This window comes from Botrytis byssoidea (assembly GCF_014898295.1).
Source record: "Botrytis byssoidea strain MUCL 94 chromosome Unknown BBYS_041, whole genome shotgun sequence".
Taxonomy (NCBI): Eukaryota; Fungi; Ascomycota; class Leotiomycetes; order Helotiales; family Sclerotiniaceae; genus Botrytis; species Botrytis byssoidea.
In genome coordinates this window covers 148508-170939 of record NW_024065882.1, presented here as the reverse complement: position 1 = coordinate 170939, position 22432 = coordinate 148508, and the positions used below count along the sequence as shown (strand labels likewise).

Below are 22432 nucleotides of genomic sequence, written 5' to 3'. Positions count from 1 at the left end.
GTGGATGTGACAGGATTGCCTGAAGTCAATCACGATGAACTGGAATAAGTTCACGTCGCACAGCATCATCCGGCAATCCTTAATTCTCCAAGACGTTGTACTAAAGGCTTTTCATCCGTAGCTGATCTCACGTCTACCGATGCAGTGAGCATGAAGTTTTGTCGTACCTTTGGTGGCGTACTGCCGTTCGAGATCCATTGACTGCTGATGATTGAGATAGGATGATCAGAAACTGATAATTCAACGCTTCTCTCATGCAATTCATGGAAGTCAATTGACAGGCTAGCCATTGAAAGATTTCAGAAAAATCGAACGTAAAGATTGAAATTGTTCGTTATTCGCCCTTTCACACTGTTCCAAACTACTGTTTTCTCCGCCATCAAACTTCTGTACTCTTCCAATCATACATTTCTTGTCGCAAAAAGCTTGAGAAGCTTTGAGACATATCACTCCGGACCAAGCTTATCAGAAGAATAGACGAATGACTGCAACAATACAGTATCTTCAGATTTCACTCTACTAGAGAACGGGAATCAATATACCAAATGCCGAGAACCATGGCTCAGCCAATAATCTAGTATTATTCAGCTAAACAGTCTTGTTTTCTTATTTCATAACGCAACTATTCTTTTGATAGTCACAAATTCTCAGCTTTTCAAAGTCCCCATGGAACCATTGTGAGAGATTTGTTAACCCTAGCACTAGCCGTGGGAGTTGTCCACTGACTGATATCAAAATATCTCCTACCCTTGATAAGAGACATAGCAAGAACAAACATACACCGGGACCGATGTAGACCATGGCCCGTTTTTAGGATACCCTCGACCCGACGTTGATGCAAACTGGCATGAACTCCTGGATGTTTTGCAGCAATAGACGTTCTTGATTTTTATCGCTTGATATTTTAAATGCGTAGACAAGCTAAGGCTTCTAAAGCTTGTAACATGCAATTGAAACCTGAGATGATGCAACGCGCTCGCCGTCAAGATGCGGGTTTGAAAACTCCAGGTAGCGACAGATATATAGGAACCCTTAACGTTTTTCATGATTTCGACTGTATTGTAAGTCTAAGTTATATCACATTACACGCTTTTCAATAGACTAACAAAAAGTCAAAAACTTCTATACTCTTACAGCTACCCGGAGGTATTGGGCAGATATAAGAGAGAACCAACGGGCAGTAAATCGTTTTACACAATGGTAGTACCAACCTCAAATATTCTTCGGTGACTCATTAACCAGAAGCCATAGAACATCGTCTCGATTGTCTTCGTCCCGCAGCTACACGTCATGGAGGCATTGGAATTGTGAGATGTAAATTGTCTGAAGGCAGCTTGATGCCAGTTACCAATCAAACGACACATAATATACTGAGTGGAAGATATTGAATGACTGAAGTAAAGATAGATGTGTTCATATGACGAAGTGGGGTGGCTGATGCTGAACCTAACCAGAGGTAAACTCGAGCTTTCGCGAAAAGTAGGAATTCATCTTGACGTGATTACAGCTGCTGCTTATCTTGATGAGAAGGAAGTCGGCTTTGATTATTCAAAGGGGCTGCTGAGACTGGCCCATGGCCATTGATATGGCCATTGCTTCATTGATTGAAGATGCATGGTGCAGTCAGTGCTGCACACTTCCGATGTTGATTCTCTGATATATTCCTTCATGTCCTGTTCTGAAACAGTAATCTCATGCACAGAAGATAAATTAGTGAATAACAATATAGGTAACGAAACTTGGTAGCCATATCAGTTCTAAACATCAAATATTGTGAATTGAGTTTGGGGATAATGAGACATACAAAGAATTTCGCGAAATATATACAAAGACATGCAGCCAATGACCAAGAGAGAGGTACGGGTTTAAACCGCGAAACTAGGTTACGTAGTAATCAAAATTTTAACATTTCTAAACTCCATCGACGCTAACAAACCCCACGTGAACCTTCTCAATAATTTCCACATTCTGCGGCTCCAAAGCCAATCCATCTACTAAAGTCCTCTGATCCGCGCCTACGCCCCTTCTCGGGACCATCGCCGCATATCCCTTTCTTTTCACTGCCTTAAGGTTGGTCCCGTTATCTCTAACTTCTGCCGCTGCCACTTCCCTGCCAAGAACCCTCGCATAATCATCCGCTTTACTAATCGCATCTTTGATTGCCTGTTCCCTCCATAATATCCCAGCGGCCTTTTTTGTCTCTTCGGTCAAAGACCAAGCAGCTGAGCGAATCTCTGCGTTGGGCATGATGAATATAGAACTAGCCACTTCAGCGAGTTTTCAAAGTCTTGAAACGTGACTTCAAAATGTGAAGATGCTTCGTGAACACGAGCCCAGGGTTCGCCGTTAGAATCATAGTCTGGAGGCTGCCAGGAGCGCGTGCGAAGATTGGCCATGGAGTAAATAGTTACTGGAGGCTCTTGACTTGCAGCCTCGGGAGAATTCGAAGAGTGTTGTGGTTTTGTGGATAATTGCTTGAAGAGAGCTTGGAGATTATTGGATGCTTGGGTGACTGCCTCGAAAACCGATGTTTGTGAGGTGCCTTCTGAGGTTACAGCAACCACTAAATTGCCACGTTCAGCTGGAAGTTGCACTTGAGAGGTACCTTGAATGTGAATTTCGAGTGGCGGTGTTGACATTGTGAGGCTCTAAAGAGTATGATAGTGGTTTCTGTTAAATACTGGCAATAGCAGAATAAGAGACTCCATTGTGCGGCTTTTATGTTGGTCGGGGAAGGGGGGTGATCACGTGAAACTATGACTCCTCGTATGTGGCAAAGTGAATCACTGATCCCAGAACTTTATGCTGAAGGGTGCGGGGAAAGTCTAGTCATATTGACATGACTGTGATAGAATGAGTCCTAATATGCAACACAACACATGCCAATCCTCCCCCTTTTCGCTGAAAACTGATGGTCTCGCACTTGTGAGAATCCTATCATTGGGAAGGCAATAATTCGATATGGTAACCTTAAACGTTAAAGCACATTTCTTGAATGATTGTCGGTCCAGAAGGGAAAGTATCCGGGAGCATTCGCACTTCGAAGCGGTCGTTGTGACTGACATGAGAACAAAACATCAAAGACTGAACATTGAAGATTTCAGACGCTTTCTGATGTTATGCATCGTAGTTTTACTTTGGGTATATACTTATACATGACGGATACTGATACATCCTGATCCCACATGACCTACACGTCTATAATATTGGCTTTCTCTCCTTATACTGCTCTTCCGCCATGAAATTTTCCTCCACAATCTCAGATTCAGTAGCTTTTTGAGCCTCTTCATCGATAATGACCTCCTCGTTCCTCGTCATAGCTGCATCATATTTCCTGACTTGCTCCATAATCTCTTCCTTCGTGATTCCAAACCCATGCGCATCCAAATGAACCTCTTCCTTCGGCGGTAATCCCATCTTCTCCCTTTGTGCCCTAAATCTCTCCTTGATAGTATCCGTCTGCATAATCCTCCATCTTAGCTTCCAACCTCCCATTCCCAATTCCTTTAATCTCTGCGTCTTCTCCCCCAATAAATATTCATCCAATCCTCCCGCTTTATCGATCGTCCTCAGCACTTTTGTCGTGACTCTCAATTTTATTTGCCTTCCTAGACTTGGACTGTAGAGACGCTTCCTCTGCACGTTGGGTCGCCAATGTCGTCTTGTCTTAATTTCATTCTTCTCCGAAACTATATTTCCATAACGAATCTTCTGGAGACCGTAGAGACCGAAATTGGATTGTTTATAGAATTGTGAGGGGCCGTAAGGATATGGCGGAACGTCTGCGTGCTCGACTGCTAGCCTTTGTTTTGTAGACTTTGCGAAGATGCGAGTAGTGGAGGTGAAAGTTCGTGTGAAAGAGCGGGAAAGGGAGGGGTGGATTGATGGAAGAATGGGCATGATGGAGGAGGTGACGCGGGACGCTGAATTTGGTCGTGTATAGCGTCGATTCTCAGCTCGTATTGAGTTTGAATAATCCCTGTGGCTAGGAGTTCATTAATGATTGACTTCGCAATAGAATTGCAAAATTGCTTCTTCTGGCCGAATATCAAATCAATCGTTTTGTTTGTCCTTATCACCATAAATTTTAGTTCCGGATAAGATGTGAGCCTGAGGCTAAGGTTAATTGATCAAAAATGCAATTAGATTTTATTTTTACACGGCCCTTATGGAGTTCGAGGCTACAAGAAACTCGACGCAATTCTTTCACATCTTGTTTTGTTTTTCATTTTCTTCACATATTGGATGGTAGTACCTTCTTTGCGTCTTTTTGCTGGAACATGTTCAACTCAAACACACGTTATCTTTTAATTGTATTATATTTGTGTCTCAAGTGATGATCATTAGATTCATTACCCCATCTCCGTTGATGACACCTTCAAAATGACAGCCAAATTTTGTCTTGCTACCTTGGTACCAACCTTGGAGTGCATTTGAATTCAGCCCAGCTATGAGGCTTCTCGCTGACCATGCTATTCATTCCCTGCCCAGTTCCCGTGTTGTCCTATCCGATGGCCAACAGGAACACCCCAAGATCAATTTTAATAATCTTACCGTTTCTTTCAAGGCCAGTAGACTTTCATTCGGCATGCCGACCAATCTGAAGACCTGCGCCATTATCATTCTGCCAAAATTCTCCGCACATCGATTGTTTTTCGATAAATATCGAGCGTTGACACAACCCTTGGAATGTTCCACTTGGGGTTCTCGCTGCGCTTGTATTCCTCCAAAATCTCCCGTGTCGGCTGAACCAGAAGTTCCTCTCGTCTTCCATTCTTTCTCTGCATGTAAATTTGTGAGCCTTGTTCATAATCAATCCCTTGACTGGCTCTAGATAATCTTTCAAAACAGGAGTTTCTGGAATCATATCCGAAGTCATAGATGAAGTTTTCAAGGGATGGTAACACTCTTGCTATAGTATTTCCGATTGAGTTGGGAAGCGTTTGCAGCCCCTCGTGACTAAGACTGTCTTCGTAGAATACGGCAATGGCGATATTGCGGACATCTTTCATAACTCTGCCCTCTGGTCTATCTCTGATTTGGGTCAAAGCATTTTTGATCCATTTCACCCAGCCTACTTCTACCACAACTATGTCTATCCTCGGGTCGAAGACTACGATCCCCAGCCTCGGGTAGCGAGCCAAATTGCTCTTGTGATATCCGAGATATGTTCTCCGTGAATTACAATTCACGAAGTATAAAGTATGCGGTTTGAATTTTCTGGGACGCCCATATCGTAAACTCTGTACGGGGACAATGTGTCCTTCTTGTACCTCTAGCGCAAAATTCCATATATGAAGCTGTAACTCGGTTGGGAGAAGAGCGAACTGTGGAAAGCTCGACATGATGCAATTAATTGTAGGTTAAGTTTGGTCGGAGAAAATTGAACCATGAGGGAACTACCTGATATTTCAAGCTCATTACACAGTCCCTTCCGCAGTAATTACTTATGGCAGCAGGTATATGTAAACAAATAATAATAAATCAAAGATTCAACTGAGGGGTAAGATGCTAAGCTAAGGCTGAAGCTGACTGCTGGCGATTGCAGCTAATCCCTGTTAGTGTACTACCCCATCAAATCAGATCAGCTTCACATGTATTTCCTTCTTTTGACGCACTTCTACTTCCTCAAAGTTTACAGCACATTCGTTATCACCTCATATCCGTCGAACATCCGCGGAAACGAGACAGCAAAGCATGCATTTATTCGTAAATCTCCCAATTGAATTGCGCATCAAAATTTGGGAGCATGCTCTTCCTGGTGGGAGAAATATTGAGATCTATCCAACTTTCGTGGGTCGTAAAGAGATCGGATGGATTGCTGTACATTGTAAATGTTCAGCTCGCTGTCATCGTCTGCCATCTATAGCCCACGTCAATTCAGAGGCTAGAGCTGTATTTTTCCGCCACTTTACCACTTGTTTCAACACGTACGTACAATGGAAGAACGATACCATCCTCGTTCAAAGTACATCAGTCATTAAACGCAACCTACCCCTCGATGCAGGCGCAAAAGAAATACAAGCATTAGGCAGAATAGTTTCAGAAAGTCCGAGAAGCTCTGAATTGTCGTCCTTTGCTGTCACAGCAAACCGCTCATGGGCTCGTAATGGGTTACCCCACTTTCTGAAGGCATTCAAAATTACCGAGCCGCAAAGGTCCCTCAATTTTGGGACTACAATCCCCGAATTGCTACTCGTTGTGGGCTCCCAAGTGCGCTATAAGGGGCGAAGGATTGGTTTCGATGGACTGAGATTGGATTTTTTTGATGACGACCCTATGGACCTCAATCAGCAACTGGAAAGACTCATAACAGAGAATACCATGAGATCATGGCGGGATATATGGGAAAGGGAGGGGAGGGGGACGCCACCACCGTTTCGAATGGTAACTTTCCGAAAAGGTGCCCCAAATTGCTTCAAGACCGTGTGATGATCGTCGATTAAGGCAGGCTCAGGTATCGTGGTCTCCTATGTTCGCCATTGTAGTTTCTTTCGCAAAAGCTGTATGTTAAGAATTTGAAATGTCGACGGGGGCCGATAGCTAGTGGAACAAGTACTGTATCTTAAGGAATCATTACCGCCTCTTTTCAAGCGTTCATTGCTTAACCCCTCTCACCGTATATCATTTCAGAACAAATATAAGGCCAATTGATCCCAAATTATTCCTACTGGGATCGAGATAGGGAACATGCTCACCGCGATCCTTAATTTTCTTGCTGAAGCTACCTAGGTAGGCAGGTATTCATCATGTTTACTGAGGTTGGTGAATAAATTAAAACTACATTACTTACCCAATACTACAGAGCAATAACAACATCCCCCGGTTTCCTTCCCATCCATTGCCTGAGTAAAATGAATATGTGTTTTCCGGATTAGATGCCAAGGTATTTAGAGGTGTGGTTCTTAACATCTGTGCCGAGAACTATCACATGAAATTAAAGCACCTGCGTTGGATCAATAACCACAAGCGCACAGGGAGATATATTTGTCTCGCCCGTGAATAGAGTATCCAGTATCACGGTTCGAACGGAAAGCTTGCTGTTGTGTGAAGTATTACGATCAAAGAGAGGGGGTTTTCCTGCTTATGTCAAGCACCTTAGTTACACACACTCTGATTGAGAATAGTTCGAGAAAGCAACCTTGGTATAGCTCACATGAGACAATTTGGAATTCTATCACCATCCATGTGCTGTGCCCTTTCGAGATAGTGCGGATTAGTTTTGATTGATCAGCTGGAGCTGTGAAATCTCAAAGAGGAACAGAACATCTACAACGAATTCTAAATCTATTGCCGTAGATGAGAACTTAGTAAGGACCCAATCGTTAAAAGCAACCTTGCAGCATGTCTTCGGGCAGATACTGTAGCTCTTAAGCAGTGTTACTTTGTAAAGCAACAATCAGTGCGCCATGGTTTGCAATGAACTGACACACTCATCCATTATTTCAAGCTCAGTGACTCCAAAAAGTCTAACTCGATATGAGGTTTGGCATTTCAGCTGTGGTAAATTGTAATATTTTCCTGTAAAAGAATGGTCGAATGATGTTGGGTGTCCGGCAAAGTCTCGGTAAAACTACCCATCGTCATCTGTACTAGAGAGTTCAGAGGGTACAGCACGAAAACAAAACTACATGCGCCAATGGATGAAAGAGCACATAACCTGAATGGATATCTGGAATTAATATGCAGTGAGGATCGATGAATGGTGCCCCAGCTATAATCTTCATCTTACTTAAAGCTGGCTGTTAGACGCCATGCTTTCCGCCTTTACAGCTCGACCCATTGTTGAGCTTCGCCAACGAGACAAATCGAAGATCGAGTCCGTACTTGCATTTGGTAAGTCCGCAGCTCGAGCAGAGAGACTTCAACTAATACTTTATAGGCGATAGGTTACTAGTAGGTCTGAATACTGGCAGTTTACGCATATATCAAGTCAACGAAACTCCGGGCAATGTCGGTTTACTTCGAGAAGTCGAGAAGTTCTCTACTCGAGCAATAGAGCAACTCGCACGAATAAAAGAAGCCAACGTTTTGATATCTCTATCCAATTATTATGTATCGATTCACGACTTACAGACATACGCTTTGCAGGAACAGTTGACGAGGACTAAAAATGCTTCCACTTTCGCCGTTACATCAAATATTGTCAAAGATCCAGCTACGGGGATACCAGAAATTATATCAAGACTTGCGGTAGCTGTCAAACGAAGATTGTTAGTATGGTCATGGTATCAATCCGAGATATCATCCGAGACGACGGAGATAACGCTCGCAGAATCCATTCGAACTTTGACTTGGGCATCCGCTACCAAGATCATCTGCGGCATGAACTCTGGATATGTCATTGTAGATGTCAACACGCAAGAAGTCGAAGACATTGTTGGACCAGGAGCTATTGGAGGTGCGGCCAGCAACCAAGGCGGTAGATTTGGTGGTATGGGTTCTGCAAGCATGGGTTACATGGGTCTCGGAGGCTATATACCTAAGCCATTGGCAACGAAACTCGCAGACGGGGAGATCCTACTTGCAAAGGATATCAACTCCCTGTTTATTACGTCGGAAGGAAAACCAATGGAAAAGAGACAAATCCCTTGGCAGCCAGCGCCAGACGCTCTTGGATATTCATATCCGTATATTATCACTCTTCAGGCGCCGTCTAAAGGAATACTTGAGGTTAGGAATCCAGATACCCTATCACTCTTGCAATCAATACCGCTCCCGAATGCAAATCAGCTCCATTTTCCACCTCCGAATATTAGCCTGGCACACGCCGGAAAGGGATTCCATGTGGCTAGTGAGCGATGTATATGGCGAATGGGTGCTACGGATTATGATTCTCAGATTGACGAGCTTGTAGCAAAAGGACGCTATGATGAATCATTGAGTATTCTTAATATGCTTGAAGATGCACTACTGCATAATAAAATCGAACGGGTACAGCAGGTTGAAGCTCTCAAGTCGAAACTTTACTTTGATCAACAAATTGAGCAAGCTCAAGCTCTATTTAATCAACGCAGATATCGTGCAGCAATTGATATATTTATTGCTATTGAGGCACCTCCAGAGCGTGTGATCAAATTATACCCGAAAGCTATAGCGGGTGATCTCTCAATCGTCGAGGAAAACAACGGGGATGTAGAAACGGACAACGAAGAATCTAATGGTAGCGCAAACAGCGATTCGGATTCAAAAGAATCACTGAAACCAGCTGCAGTGAAGAAGCTAATCAAAAATCATCAGAAATCTAGTTCAGATACATCATCAGTCAGATCCTTCATGAGGCATGATAACTCGGACAATGACAATGCAAGTATTAAAGCAGTCCCTGTTGAAGATGGCCCGCTTGAAGGGAAAGACCTTATTACAGCGGCCAAGGAGCTAAATGCATTTCTTGTGGATGCGCGAACTAGATTGAAGAAGTTCTTAGACTCTGAGACTGGCAAAATCATTCCCCCTAAAGAAAATGGTCACGGAGGAACACCTGAACCGACGTTTGACTCTCTCTTGGCTGCCCCCGAGTCCGAAACCGAAGCTGAGCATGACCGGGAGCAAAAGTTGTTGGAAACAGCAAAATTGGTCGATACCACTCTCTTCCGCTCCTATATGCTATCAATGCCCAGTTTGGCGGGACCATTGTTTCGATTGCCGAATTTCTGTGATCCAGATGTGGTTAATGAGAAACTCTTAGAGACTGGACGATACAATGATCTCGTTGATTTCTTCCACGGCAAAAAACTGCATCGTCCTGCTCTTGAGCTTCTCAAGAAATTTGGCATGGGAGATGAAGAGAATGAAGAAGCACCGACACTATATGGACCTCAGAGAACTATCGGATATCTACAACACTTACCTCCCGAGATGATTGATTTGATTCTTGAATTTGCTGAATGGCCTCTACGAGCTGATCCCGATCTTGGTATGGAGATATTCCTAGCAGATACAGAGAATGCGGAAACGTTGCCGAGGGAGAGAGTCCTCAATTTCTTGCACGACATTGACATCAATCTCGAGATCAGGTATTTGGAGCATGTGATTAATGAACTCAATGATATGACGCCCGATTTCCACAATCGACTCGTTGGTGCATATATGCAAGAATTAAAACAACGCCAGGACAGAGATTCTGAGAAGTGGAAGGATTTAATGGGACGAATGGTATCGTTCTTGCGGTCGAGTAACATATATTCATGTGGTAGAGCCTTTGGGTTGATAGACAGAGAAGGTTGGTGTCAATTGTCAAAGGTGCAGCGTAAAGTTGTTAACATTCACCATAGATTCTCATTTCTACGAAGCTCAGGCTGTGGTTTTAAGTAACATGGGTTCACACAAACAGGCTCTCGAGATATATGTATTCAAGATCAAGGACTTTGAGAAGGCAGAGGAGTGAGTTCTGGCACGTGTTTGTTGAAAGTGCTTGTGCTAACATGCTCAGATATTGTAATCGGGTCCATATGAACCAAGAAGCTTCAACCTCATCGCCAATCCCTACCCATCGGGCTACGACATCCGAGTTTGATGACCCACTGCCTTCTATATACCACACCCTTCTTTCTCTGTATTTGAAGCCACTGCCTCCGTATAAACCGAACTGGCCACCTGCTTTGGAACTTCTATCCAGGCACGGATCCCGTCTACCCGCATCCTCAACTCTTGATTTGATTCCGGAGAAGCTTCCCGTGGCAGAACTCGAATCATATTTTCGTGGTCGTATACGAGCGGCGAATTCGATTGTTAGTGAATCCCGAATTGTGGCAGGGTTGAGAAAGAGTGAAGTTGTGCGTGCACAAGCAACATTATTACTAGGGGATGGTTTACCGAATGGTCAAGGAGGAAGGAATAGGAGAGTCGTCGTAAGTGATGAGCGAGTATGCGGTGTTTGCCACAAGAGATTGGGAGGAAGTGTTATTGCAGTCTTGCCGGATAGCTCTGTCGTACACTATGGGTGTTTGAGTCGAGCGAATGTGCAACGCCCATCTTCGTCGCGGGGTTCGTGGGGAGGACGATGATATTTAGATTGTGTGAATGGTAATAGCTACATAGCGACGGAGTTTTTGGGACAATCGGTAGTACAGCATCAAATGTCGAATATTATAATCATGAAGAAGCACTTCAATCTTCCTCTTCCACAACCTCCTCCCCATAATTGTCTTCTTCGTTGGCTTCATCAATTACCCCACCATGAACCTTTGATCCATCTGCATTTTCGGCTTCTCGTACTTTATCTTCCTCCATTCGTGCAGTCAATTCCATATTAATCCTCTCTTGCATTTCCCCTGTAGCTTTCCGTAATGCCCCTAAATATGCGGTCCTCTCATTGACATTGTCTGATGCGGGCGGCGTAGGTAATTTATGGACGTGCTCAAACTTTTCGTTGTTTGGGGAAGAATATGTTGCCAACAGGACTTGATACAGAGTGTCAGGTTCAGCCGCAGAGGCGGAGGTGGTGGTAGTTGTATCTGACATCGCCATTATTTTTTGTTCCTTTTATTTTGGGGAGGTATTCGCAGAATCATAAAATGTTGTGGGGATCTTCTGCGATTCTTTTCAATCGTTGTTTTGTTTCTTAAAGTTTTCGGATTTTATCTGGCGTCGGAGACCAGGTTTAGAATCCCCCGCGAAGTTCCAAACAAAGTCCAAACTACGATTTTACGGGCTAGAATTCAACAAATACGAAAGAGTAAGGAAAGCTTAAGCCTAAGTACTCGGAACATCACTACCCAGCCAGGTATCAGACATGGATTAAACTTGATAAGGTGATATTGATCAAATAATCCTACCGTCGCATTGGCATCAAACCCCATTCTTTAGATCCTTCTTCGATATTCATAACCTCCACAACCAACAACACCATTTTTCAGATTCCATCATCGAATCTACTTCTCTCTTTAGTTCCTTCTCCTTTCTTCAATTTTCGTTCTTCTTTCTTGACTCTCTTGCGGAAATGTTCAAGACACAGCGTTCGTTCGCTACAGTTAACGCCCCGCTGTTGTACCCTGAAAGATACGGAGGACTAACGCAAAACATATAAAAGTCCCACTTCCAGCAAGACAACCATGTCGCAGTCAACAGGGCCTTCTCTGCCAAGGGCACCAGGGAGCTTCTCTCCAATTGTGCAACAGTCCTCATCGTCTCAGGGACCCCCACTGCGAAGAATTGAGTCCTCATCATCTGAAGATTTACCTCCACCTCCCTCCCTTGGCAGCAGAGTTCGTCCACAGTCGCAGAATGCGCCTGCCCCTCCACGTCCTTTTTACGCCCAATCAACCAAAAGCAACTCGAGCAGCACCAGCTTACAGAACTTCTCACGGCCAACACTCGCGCAAGTACGAACTGATATCGGTGGTACACCATTGAGGAATGCGTCGCCTCTAACTGCAATAGCTTCGAAATCATCCATCAGTGATTTTAAAGTCCACGGCCGCAAGCATTCACAAACTCAAGGTTCTTTTGAAGCTTATTTACCAACTGCCGCATCATCCAATCTGGGAAGCATGTCAAATCTAAACACAGGGCTTTCTGCGAGTCACATAGCTGCCCAGGCTGCTATGCAACACCAAGCGCAGCATGCGCGCCAAAGATCCCAGACTGTACCAACTCCTCAATTGGATACTTCATCGAATAGCTCTGGAAGCAGAAGGCCTTCCAAGGGTCCCGTTTCACCACCGCTGTTAAGTTTGACGGAAGCTTCAGCTCCAAGGGATACTAGTTTTGGTGGGCAAGGATATCATAATGGATTACTAGGGGCAGGATCGAATGTCGCTCAAACAGCTGCCAATGTTGTGTTTCCAAAGTCTCCCGGGTCATCGCCAGCATTGACACCCACAGAATTTGAGCAACGGAATCTTGCTCATGTTCAAGCACAAGCAAAAGCACAAGCTCAAGCCCAGTTATTACAGGCGCAAGCGCAGTCACAAGCACAAGCTCAAGCTCAAGCCGAAAAACCTGCCAAAACGGAAAAGTCCAAAGTCAAGCTATTTTCGAGGCCTGGGAAGATCGGCATTACTAAGGATAAAGAAGCGAAATCTGGAGGTCTTCCAAGTCCCAGTAGGGTTATTCCTATGTATTTAAGACATTAGTAAAATACTCAGCTAACAGTTATACCAGATGCTTCAGGCGCTCCGAGTATGTACAGCATGGCGAATTCTTCTTCGGTGACGATACGACCAGTCGATACATCACAACCAGAAAAAGAAAAAGACAAGGAAAAACATAAACATCATTTTCTGTCACGGCAGAAACACAAGCTGAGCAGCAAAGACGATCATCATTTACCATTGTCATCGGCAGCTTCGAATTCCAAACCCGTAGATCCAAGTGCGCCAAGTAGCTTGTATAACTTCAACCTTCCACCGAGTCCAGGCCCTACATCTACAAGTTTTGCGAAGAGCATGAGTGGCCTAGATCTAAGACATGGAGGAAGGGCATTAAGAGAAAAGAAAAAAGAAGAGAAAAGCGAGACCTTGAGGGAAGGAGAATTATCATATCAAAACAGTAACGAATGGCCTGGACCATCTAGTCTTGGTTCAGCAGGTGCATCGTCGTACTTAGGTTCTGCGGGAGTAGGATATCCTTCTAGCCTTTATGGAGTCGACACGGCGGATTTGGGGAAGTATGGACTGAATAATATGGGAGCAGACGATGCATGGCCATTTTTAAAAGCAAAACTACTAGTTATATTTGAGGGCGAAGACTTAAGGTTGTGTGTGGAAGATCTCAATCGTCTAGTCACGTAAGTATTCATCAACCCCTTTAAATTGTCCAATTCCCTAACAATATTCTAGTACCCATATTCAACGCTGTATACAAAAGAGATGCCCAAATCATGTTATAGAAGACTTGCAAGAGTTACTCGAAACAGGCTTCAGATCCCTTGACCAAACTTTGCGCCGGACTCCTGATGAACGCCTCATACCACACCTTGTAGAAATGTGGCTCTTCACTTTCACAATAGTCCTTCCTTACATGCAAGCCGTTTTTCTCCCGCTTGATCTCGAGTTTTCTGGCCATGGACCCCTCATGTCACCAGAAGTAGCGCGCGAGACCTGGGGCGTTATCTCTTCATCTCAGTCCAACTCCTTTTCCAATGTTCCTGCAGGTCGTGCTCTCGAGGTGCGCAAAATAGTGCTTATAGCATACCGCGACACAGTAATCATTCCTCGTTACGAAACGCTGAAAGGATTATTCTCTCGCCTCTCCCTTGATTCTATCAGTCTCAGTCTTCCAAACTCGGATATAAGATCCCCAAGCCCAGATAGTCAAGGAAGACCAGGAACAGCCATTAGTTTAGATCCGAGTCATGGATCTTATTCGTCTCAAAATACCACGCTTTTGGGAGGCGGAAGTTCAGCGGGTGATAATTCTGGTTCACGTTCTCGAGCGATCTCGAATGTCAGTTATGGATCCGAACATTCTGCAGGTGGAGGTCTTGGTATTTCCGGAATGCCGCCTCCTCCAAGACCATTCACACCAAGTAGTACTCACCCAGCGTTGGCCTATGGATTAAGTGCGCGAGAAAGAAGACAGGCAAATGTAGAAGATTCGTCTAAGAAACTCACAGAAGCTGTGGGTAGAATGTTGCAATGTATGAGTGTACTTAGTAGCGTGGGTATACGAGCGAGCAATGATTCAAGTCAGGAGAAGATGGAAGACTTAGGACGGGGTCTTAAGTTGAATTGGTTAGGGAGAGGAAGGACAGGGAGGAATAGGAGAGGGTTGGTGGGTGGGAGAGTGGGACAACCGGGGGCGAATTTATGATGGGTTGTGAGTGTGCAAAGAGGGTTTCAAGGCTACCTGGTGTTTGGTTCTCTCCTTTTTGGGTTGGTCATGATTGATGGATCAATGGGTAGGTCGGTACCTAGGTAAATACCGTATTTTTGAATTAGGTGTCTGGTGGGATCATGTCTTCTGGCATTGGAATCGGTCCCGGTATCGTTGGTTATGGAGGGCCACTGTTTTAACTACAATCTTCCGTTGCTCTTGTGGAAGGTGGGTGAGAGACTGCACTCTCTCAATGGTTTCGCTGGCCTGCTTTGTCATGGTTTGTTTCGTGCAATTGAGTTTGCACTGTAAAATATGTTATTGGGAGGATACGATGGAACATGTGTATATATATGTATGAATATGATGAATTGAAAAATGAGAAAAATTAGATAGAACCTGATACTCGTCCTTATATTTTCTGTGAATAGTTGAAAGCTTTGGAGGACATTGAACGAGATTTGTAAGGTTCTATCCCCGCCCAAGCCGAAAAATACCGAGCATTGAGCATGCAATTGCTGATGCTCAAGCTCCCAATTATCCCTGAGCCAACTTCAACCACTCAATTCACAAATCCAAACATTCAGACCATCAAATACCCTCCTTCATCCTGCCTCCCGCTTTCCCTTAATCTACCTCATCTCGTCTTTGCTTCCCCTTTCCCTCTCCCCTTTCCCGCAATCCTATCAACCCCCATCTGGGCAAACCCCTTCCCTCTCTCGACCAATTGTCTCAGAAATTCATGACTCTTTTAAAGAAACATCTAAAACAAACCCTTTCCTCCTACATCCTCATGCAGTACCAACGAGCACAAACATTCACGACGAGCGATAACCGAGCCCATCTTAAAAGGTCTGGGGAAGCGAGCAAGCGAATCAGTGATGACGGAAGTACAGCATGGAAGAGCTCGCGCACGCAATTTCCCCTCCGAGTTTTAGATATCACTCTACTCATTCAGGACGCTGGTTTTGTTACGGCTTCGCGTCTTTGATTTATGCATAGGGGTAGCGCGCGCCGGGTTTTTTTACTCATCTTTATTCACCACCTCGTAAATTTACCAAGTTGACTTGCTGAAATCTCGTGAAGCGGCGCGAATCCGCGTCGCCTAGCAGTAAATTTCTTATCGTGATATAGAGAATGTGAAGAGTCCATGTACATATACATACATGAGCAAAGCCCCTCTCATTTGAGAGCATCTCGTGGGTTGATCTCAGGTTGCATGAGGAAGAACAATATTTCTTGAACAATTACCTATTCTCATCTGTAGCCCGATTGTCGGCTGGTGGTCTACATCTGTTTAATCAATTGTTGCGTATGATATTTTGGTGAATGTGAGAACTGGGGGAAGAAAATGCTCTTGTGACTAACCCGTCGCGAACAGACATATCTGTAATAATGTGATTATACAAAATATGAGAGTTGATGCGAAATACACATTGTTTATAGACCTCACACTCAGGCTAGTGGCTTTCATGACCAATTTCAATGAGTGCCCTCCCTCCAGATATTAAACATAAGTCGTTTCGTGTTAGCTTCAAAGTACTTGTTTTAATTACTTGTTCATTCATCTTTCTAGTGTTTTATCATCACACTATACTATACTCCTTCCGAGTCTGTCATTGCACACTAGTATCTTGTCCGACTTCTACGCCATTTTATACCATTTGAACTTCACTTCCGTTCAATCACCCCGAGTCTCTTCCCTGGCTCCACCCCTTTCTCCATCCACAATCCACCTAGTTCAGGTTCCGTTTTCCGGATCGCTCTCCCAGCTCCCCCCTTAAACATTTTCACTTCGCTTCCAACTGCCTGCTTAAGTATCCATATCCTTCCACTACACCCAAAACCCCAAGCCACGGGTATAGCACAGCAAAATAAAATAAAAATTGCACCACGACGTTTCCCGCCGCCTCCTGCATAGAAAAACACCCAACCCTCACACTTAAAATGTGAATAGTATACAAGGAATATTACCACCAAAACTAATGACAATCCCATTCCATTCCCCTTCCCCTTCCGTAGCTCAATACCCCGTCCCAAAGAATCAAAATTTCGCCATTCTCCCTTTAGTAAAACCAAGTGTAAAAGAGATTCGACAACACAAGTACGTATGTAAAAGAGTTATGTAGAAACTGTTCTGTACGCCAACACTTGTTAATATAGACTTGTTGCATTTCCCCACTTGTGAAAAGGCATGAAAATAAATAATAAATAATATGGCAGACTGAAAAGCCAGAATGTAGTTTGGATGGTTGATTTATGTTGTCGGATAGGACTAAAGTCTCGGTGAGAATTCGCGGAACTCGTGGTGACCACTCTCCTTTTAAGAATATTCAGAGGTTGATTTGGCTTGATAAGAATACAGTATGCTTCGTTGGGTGATGTCAAAATTTCAAGCGGGATTTCCTTTTTGTCTCTTCGTTATGCGTGGACTAGGTTTGACGTTGTTTTTGCCTGTCCCATTGGCTTGTCCATCTTCTTCGGCCTTGACTGTACTTGGTCTTCTTCGTTTGTTACTCGCATTGGGACTTGTGTTTGCGCTTGGGCCACTTGACGTGGTTCCATGCTGACTCTGTTGGAGCTGCATGCCTGGAGCTTGAGCTGGACTACCCATCATATGAGGTGATCCTTCCGGTATTTGTAAGTGTGCAGCTGCGGGAGAAGCGCCAATCGGGAAATTAACCATTGCCGGTGTTCGTGGGCCCGAGGGGTTTTGAGGACCACCGTTTGCTCCATTGCTATTCACTTGTGCCATGTATGCCTCTAGGGCTTTGTGTGGAGTAAGTGTTGGGTTTGTTTGCAGATAGCTCATTAAAGGATTCATTTGAGCCAAAACCTCATTCATCTGGGATTGTTAGAAAAAAAAGCGTGCCTAGAGTTTAAATTGAACATACCTCAAGAAATCGAAACACCATAGGTGTGATTCCTGTGTATTGAGTCAATTTCGTGTCCGGTAGGTCGAAATCAGGAGGAGGATTCGGTGGTGATTTCATCATCTTTTGTTTCTTTTTGTTCATTTCGGGCGATGGTTTGCCATCAGGCCCATTGTTCATGGATTTCCAATCCTTTACCCAATTGTGGATTGGCCTTGCTCTGTCTATAGCCATGCTACGGGGAACATACTCCTGATGACTACGAGTCTCAAAATCAAGTAGCTCGAGCTTTTGATCCCCATCAAAATGAGCGCGAAGTATGCCATTTGAGACCAGCTAAATCCACTTAGTACAAAAACCTAAAACTTCACGAGATCAATCGATGACTTACGTGAGAGCCATCCTCAAACCAGTAGACAAAACTTGAGTTTTGACTTTCAATGTAATGACCGTTTAGCGGCAATTCCTTTTCAGTCCCTTTCTCAAAAATCATCTGCATGTTTGTAACACCACTTTCGAAATGGGTATGAAAGTATCTCGGCATCGCAGGTGATGTTATCTCGTACTGTTTCTCACGGACATTGTCTTGGGGATTATACGAATATGTCGAATAGCGTAGAACACCCCCTCGCGAGAAAAATCTCTCCGCAAAGCTTCCCCAATACGCCAAGTCTTCCTTTTCTTTCATGGACTCGGCATTCAGTCGAGAAACGCTAGCCGCCTCATAAAAGCTTACCGGCTTAGCAACCTTACAAAACCCACCGAGATGGTCACTGAACTGTACCAATCGCATTAGGCATTGTCCCTTTGATTTCTCTCCTTGTCTAGTCTGCTGCTGCTGCTGTTGTTGTTGTTGTAGCATTGCGGCAGCGTGCTGTTGCTGTTGTTGCTGCTGCTGAAGAGCCCCCGTTGGTTGCTGGGCCTGGGCTTGCTGAGCTTGAGCTTGCTGGGCTTGGGCTTGTTGAGCCTGAGCCTGAATGGCTGCTTGGATAGCGGCTGGCGGTGGTGCTTGAGGCTGAGGTGTTGAGGCCGATTGAGGTGGCTGATTTTGAACCTGGGATTGGTTTTGATTCTGTTGTTGAGATACAGCAGCGGCCGCCTGAGCCTGCGCTTGGGCTTGTGCCTGAGCTTGTTGGGCTTGAACCGCTTGAGCCTGAGCATGAGCTTGTTGTTGCTGTTGTTGTTGGTGCTGCTGTTGCTGTTGTTGTTGCTGCTGTTGCTGTTGTTGCTGTTGCTGTTGTTGCTGTTGTTGTTGTTGTTGTTGTTGCGCAAGGTGTTGTTGTTGGAGTTGTTGCATTTGCTGGGCAGTCATCTGGGGATGTCCTGCTTGGCCATTCGGTCCATGGTTTTGGGCATTTTGTTGATGCATTGCGAGCATCATTTGTTGAGTCTAATACAAATCAGTGTTAGTATATGAGCTGTGGAACTTATGAATCATCCTTACCTGCTGATGTGCTTGTTGTTGATTAACGTTGTCTTGAGCCATCTGTTGTTGCTGGGCAAGATGCTGTGGTAGATTTACCGGGCGAGCCATTCCGGGGGTACCATGTCGCATTGCGAATTGAGCATTCATTTGATTAGGGTTCATCCCATGCATATTCACAGGCATTCCATTTGGCATTCCACCGCCACTATATTGCTGTTGTAGTTGGATCTGTCGCTGCCTGGCTGCTTGCTGTTGTAACATTTGATGATGCATTAACTGCGGATTCGCGTTCACTGGAAAGAATCGTCGTTAGCATAACGAGGCGCTGAAGATAATGTGCAGAGCACGACTTTGAAGCATCTGTACAAAACATTGGAGAGAACAGAAAACAGGTGATAAGAGGCCCGACTTACTCATCTGTTGTTGTTGCTGCTGTTGGAACATTGCCGCTTGCGCTTGTTGATTTGGGGTCAAATGTTGTAAAGCATGTGCATTTGGTCCAGCACCAGGTGGCATACCAGCCATCATAGCACCGGCTTGAGTGACTTGAGGACCACCTGGTCCAGAAACCCCCATGTGCATTTGTTGAGGCATACCTGGACCTGGTTGTCCTTGCTGACCCTGAGCATGAGGCATTCCCGCCATATGGCCTTGAGGAACACCCTGATGTTGTAGTCCTGGATATGGTGAGTGTTGTTGTTGCAAACTCGTCATCATCTTGTTTAGGTCGATTATCCACTGAATGTGGATATCGAACAATATCGATTAAGCAAGTAACATGCGCCTCGAGCCACGATTTCCACCTCCGCCGTTGTTCAATAGAACTATGTCTGCCACGATCCTCTGCTTGATTCACTCCACGGCCAAATAGACTCCTTCAATTGTCTCCTCGAATCTATGCTGTTGTCGTGGGGTGTTGAATACAGTGTCGTCGCGAGTAATGAACAAACTAAACCCCGATCGCGCACGATAATCACACTAAAGTGGGTACTCTTTCTGAACCGCGAATGGTGTCGAGATTTCGAAATTCGAAAACAACAATATCACGACAAGTCGAGGTAATTTGTGCAGATAACTATAGGGAAGTTTGATCGGTAGATGAGTACCTGTAATGAAAGTGCGACGATCAATGCCGTCTGAAAAAAGGCCGCCTGCAAGGCAAATTAATGATAAAAGATGTCAGGTAAGAGCCGTGTTTTTTGCCCCGTCCTGCCTTCAACCTCGCCGATATGTAATTCTGGGGAGAGATGGTAGATAGAATAATGAACAATGATTAACTAATTACTTTGGAGCCACTACTATCTCTGTATCGTAGGGAAGGAAGTGAATTGCGCGAAGTTATAAAATGCAAAAGGAGAATCCGGGGAGATGAATAACCCTTAGGGATACCTTTTGGGCCTTGCTTTTGGGAATCCTTGTGAAGTTGTGTGTGTGGGTGGTGTGCGGTGGTTGAGATTGTTGTTCTGTGGTTCAGGTTGGTGGTCGAGAAAGAGGACCCTGTCACAATGGGAATTGGGGGGGGGGGCGGATCTGAGAGAAAATAGTGCACCAGAAACTCCGATTATGTTATGATGTGTGTGTACACTCTTCCGTAGAAGTTACCTGTGTACGTAGTAGGTAGGTGAGGAAGAGGGTACTAAGTATAGATGTCAGGGTGAGGTTTAGAGACCACGTATGTAGTATGCTTCTAGCGTGTGGGTAGCGATGACTAATCATGAAAAGGTAGGAAGAAGCAGAAATGATCCAATCATGTGAAAGGAGATACGATGGAAGGTAAAGGTCACCGTACAGAATATTTGTATATTTTGATGACAGACTGCTAGATTACCTCCCTAGGTACCTATCTACGTGCAGTGTAGGTGGGTGGGCTCCGTAAGCACCTAGTACCTTCTGAAGGTTCTTTTCGACCGAGGTGCACGTTGTGTATACAGACTAGGTATATGTATGTCTCAAGAATGATGATGCGAAAGCCGATTCGCAGCGATCTTATGGATGATTACTTTGCAGACCTCGGAGCTGAGTTTGGAAAAGTGTATCAGATCTACAGGCACTTATTATTATGAGATACGGCAAGAAGATAGCTTCATCGGATCAGAACATCGAAGATCAATGACCGTGGACTCTAGAGATGGTCTCTGGTGAAAAGTTGATGCCATATATAGAGGATGTTGCTCTCTGCAGTTCGAGTACTTTGCAGAACAATACTTGTTCTTGTCGACCACCTTCGGTCAGTAGAACCCTACAAATTCTTTTTCGTCTGTTAACGCGGGTTTTTTTCATTGATTTTCCTCTCTTCCTTCTCTACGCATCTCTATCTTTTGATCGTACCATTACCTACTCGGTATGTTCGATTGCACATTTGACCCGAACGAGACACCGTACGCAAGAACTTTCTTCCTTTTCTCCTTGATATCAGCTGCTTCCCACGTGCTACCCAAAGAAAAAAGGTGGCAGGATTACAGCATTCGACACTTCTACCCTAAGCCAAATGAAGAGTAGCCCTTTATCATGTGATATGCAAGCTAGTGTGATCCTAGTGCCATATCGGACATTCGCTTAAGGAAAGCTTTGACATCTCCAATATAAAAATTTATCTTCCATCGCAAGAGCTTCAAAGTTTCTCTTCTCACATAACTTTTTTCTTCTTCTTTATATGACCTACAGCAAGCACTTCTAAGATCGCGTCTTGACGATGATTCTTATTATCGCAATGGTCGCACACATATGATGAGCGTGAAACTCAACTAATAATGGTATGTCTCAATCTTTTCTCTTCTCTTTTCCATACCCGTCCACATCTAATGATGACAATTTCAATCGATACTTCTTTTCCCAAATTAATCGACCATGATTAAAATTACGCTGTTCGAGAGATACCCACGGGTTGATCTTGTTACTTGCCAGTACATGTTGTCTGAAAGATTCTTCTCACAATTCATACTTGTCTGCTTTGGTGTCGGGAATGATTTGCTGACCATCAAACAGATTTTTTTCTTCTTCTCTTTCTAGCTTCGTTCTTTTTTTTTCTACGCGCAACAGATCGACATGCGCCAATGCAACGTCAACAGTCGCGGCACTCTTCTGCTGCACAACCATGTGGCTCAAAGTTCCGGGATTATGTTGTCATGGTTAACGGCAATGCTTATAAGCATGCATGATCCAATATGATCACTGGTGCAGCAAATCTTTTCGTAACTTAATTGCTATCTCATTTTCATAAACTAACAAACAGCACATCATCTTTCTGCTTACTCTTATCAAAGGTTAGTCTTTCTCTCTTTCCATACTTTTCCCTCCGCTTCACTATGATGAAACACATACCACATTCGCAGTTTTCACTCGAGTCCTCGCCTTAGAACCTAAATAGAGGACAGAT

The 22432-nt window shown here is 44.3% G+C and overlaps 8 protein-coding genes across 8 annotated transcripts; 3 read left to right on the top strand and 5 right to left on the bottom strand.

Moving 5' to 3' along the window:
- Positions 1–1911: 1911 nt before the first annotated feature.
- EAE97_011782 (uncharacterized protein) lies at positions 1912–2639 on the bottom strand (the record flags this gene model as incomplete). Its single annotated transcript, XM_038882297.1, has 2 exons — positions 1912–2260; positions 2296–2639. The coding sequence occupies 2 exons, from the start codon at positions 2637–2639 to the stop codon at positions 1912–1914; spliced, it is 693 nt and encodes a 230-aa protein (XP_038726907.1).
- Positions 2640–3198: 559 nt separating this feature from the next.
- EAE97_011781 (uncharacterized protein) lies at positions 3199–3900 on the bottom strand (the record flags this gene model as incomplete). Its single annotated transcript, XM_038882296.1, has 1 exon — positions 3199–3900. The coding sequence occupies one exon, from the start codon at positions 3898–3900 to the stop codon at positions 3199–3201; it is 702 nt and encodes a 233-aa protein (XP_038726906.1).
- A 719-nt stretch (positions 3901–4619) lies between these two features.
- On the bottom strand, positions 4620–5345 carry EAE97_011780 (uncharacterized protein; the record flags this gene model as incomplete). Its single annotated transcript, XM_038882295.1, has 1 exon — positions 4620–5345. The coding sequence occupies one exon, from the start codon at positions 5343–5345 to the stop codon at positions 4620–4622; it is 726 nt and encodes a 241-aa protein (XP_038726905.1).
- A 352-nt stretch (positions 5346–5697) lies between these two features.
- Positions 5698–6432, top strand: EAE97_011779 (uncharacterized protein; the record flags this gene model as incomplete). The annotated part of the gene is made up of 1 exon (XM_038882294.1): positions 5698–6432. The coding sequence occupies one exon, from the start codon at positions 5698–5700 to the stop codon at positions 6430–6432; it is 735 nt and encodes a 244-aa protein (XP_038726904.1).
- A 1322-nt stretch (positions 6433–7754) lies between these two features.
- EAE97_011778 (uncharacterized protein) lies at positions 7755–11006 on the top strand (the record flags this gene model as incomplete). Its single annotated transcript, XM_038882293.1, has 4 exons — positions 7755–7836; positions 7883–10222; positions 10275–10383; positions 10433–11006. 4 exons carry the CDS (start codon positions 7755–7757, stop codon positions 11004–11006), a joined length of 3105 nt encoding a protein of 1034 aa, XP_038726903.1.
- A 103-nt stretch (positions 11007–11109) lies between these two features.
- EAE97_011777 (uncharacterized protein) lies at positions 11110–11469 on the bottom strand (the record flags this gene model as incomplete). Its single annotated transcript, XM_038882292.1, has 1 exon — positions 11110–11469. The coding sequence occupies one exon, from the start codon at positions 11467–11469 to the stop codon at positions 11110–11112; it is 360 nt and encodes a 119-aa protein (XP_038726902.1).
- Positions 11470–12053: 584 nt separating this feature from the next.
- Positions 12054–14754, top strand: EAE97_011776 (uncharacterized protein; the record flags this gene model as incomplete). Its single annotated transcript, XM_038882291.1, has 3 exons — positions 12054–13044; positions 13105–13729; positions 13782–14754. 3 exons carry the CDS (start codon positions 12054–12056, stop codon positions 14752–14754), a joined length of 2589 nt encoding a protein of 862 aa, XP_038726901.1.
- A 1425-nt stretch (positions 14755–16179) lies between these two features.
- Positions 16180–20604, bottom strand: EAE97_011775 (uncharacterized protein). The gene is made up of 5 exons (XM_038882290.1): positions 19470–20604; positions 19075–19349; positions 18022–19020; positions 17652–17966; positions 16180–17602 (listed from the first exon to the last, which is right to left on the bottom strand). Exons 1-5 carry the CDS (start codon positions 19771–19773, stop codon positions 17150–17152), a joined length of 2346 nt encoding a protein of 781 aa, XP_038726900.1. The 5' UTR covers positions 19774–20604; the 3' UTR covers positions 16180–17149.
- Between the last annotated feature and the right edge of the window lie 1828 nt (positions 20605–22432).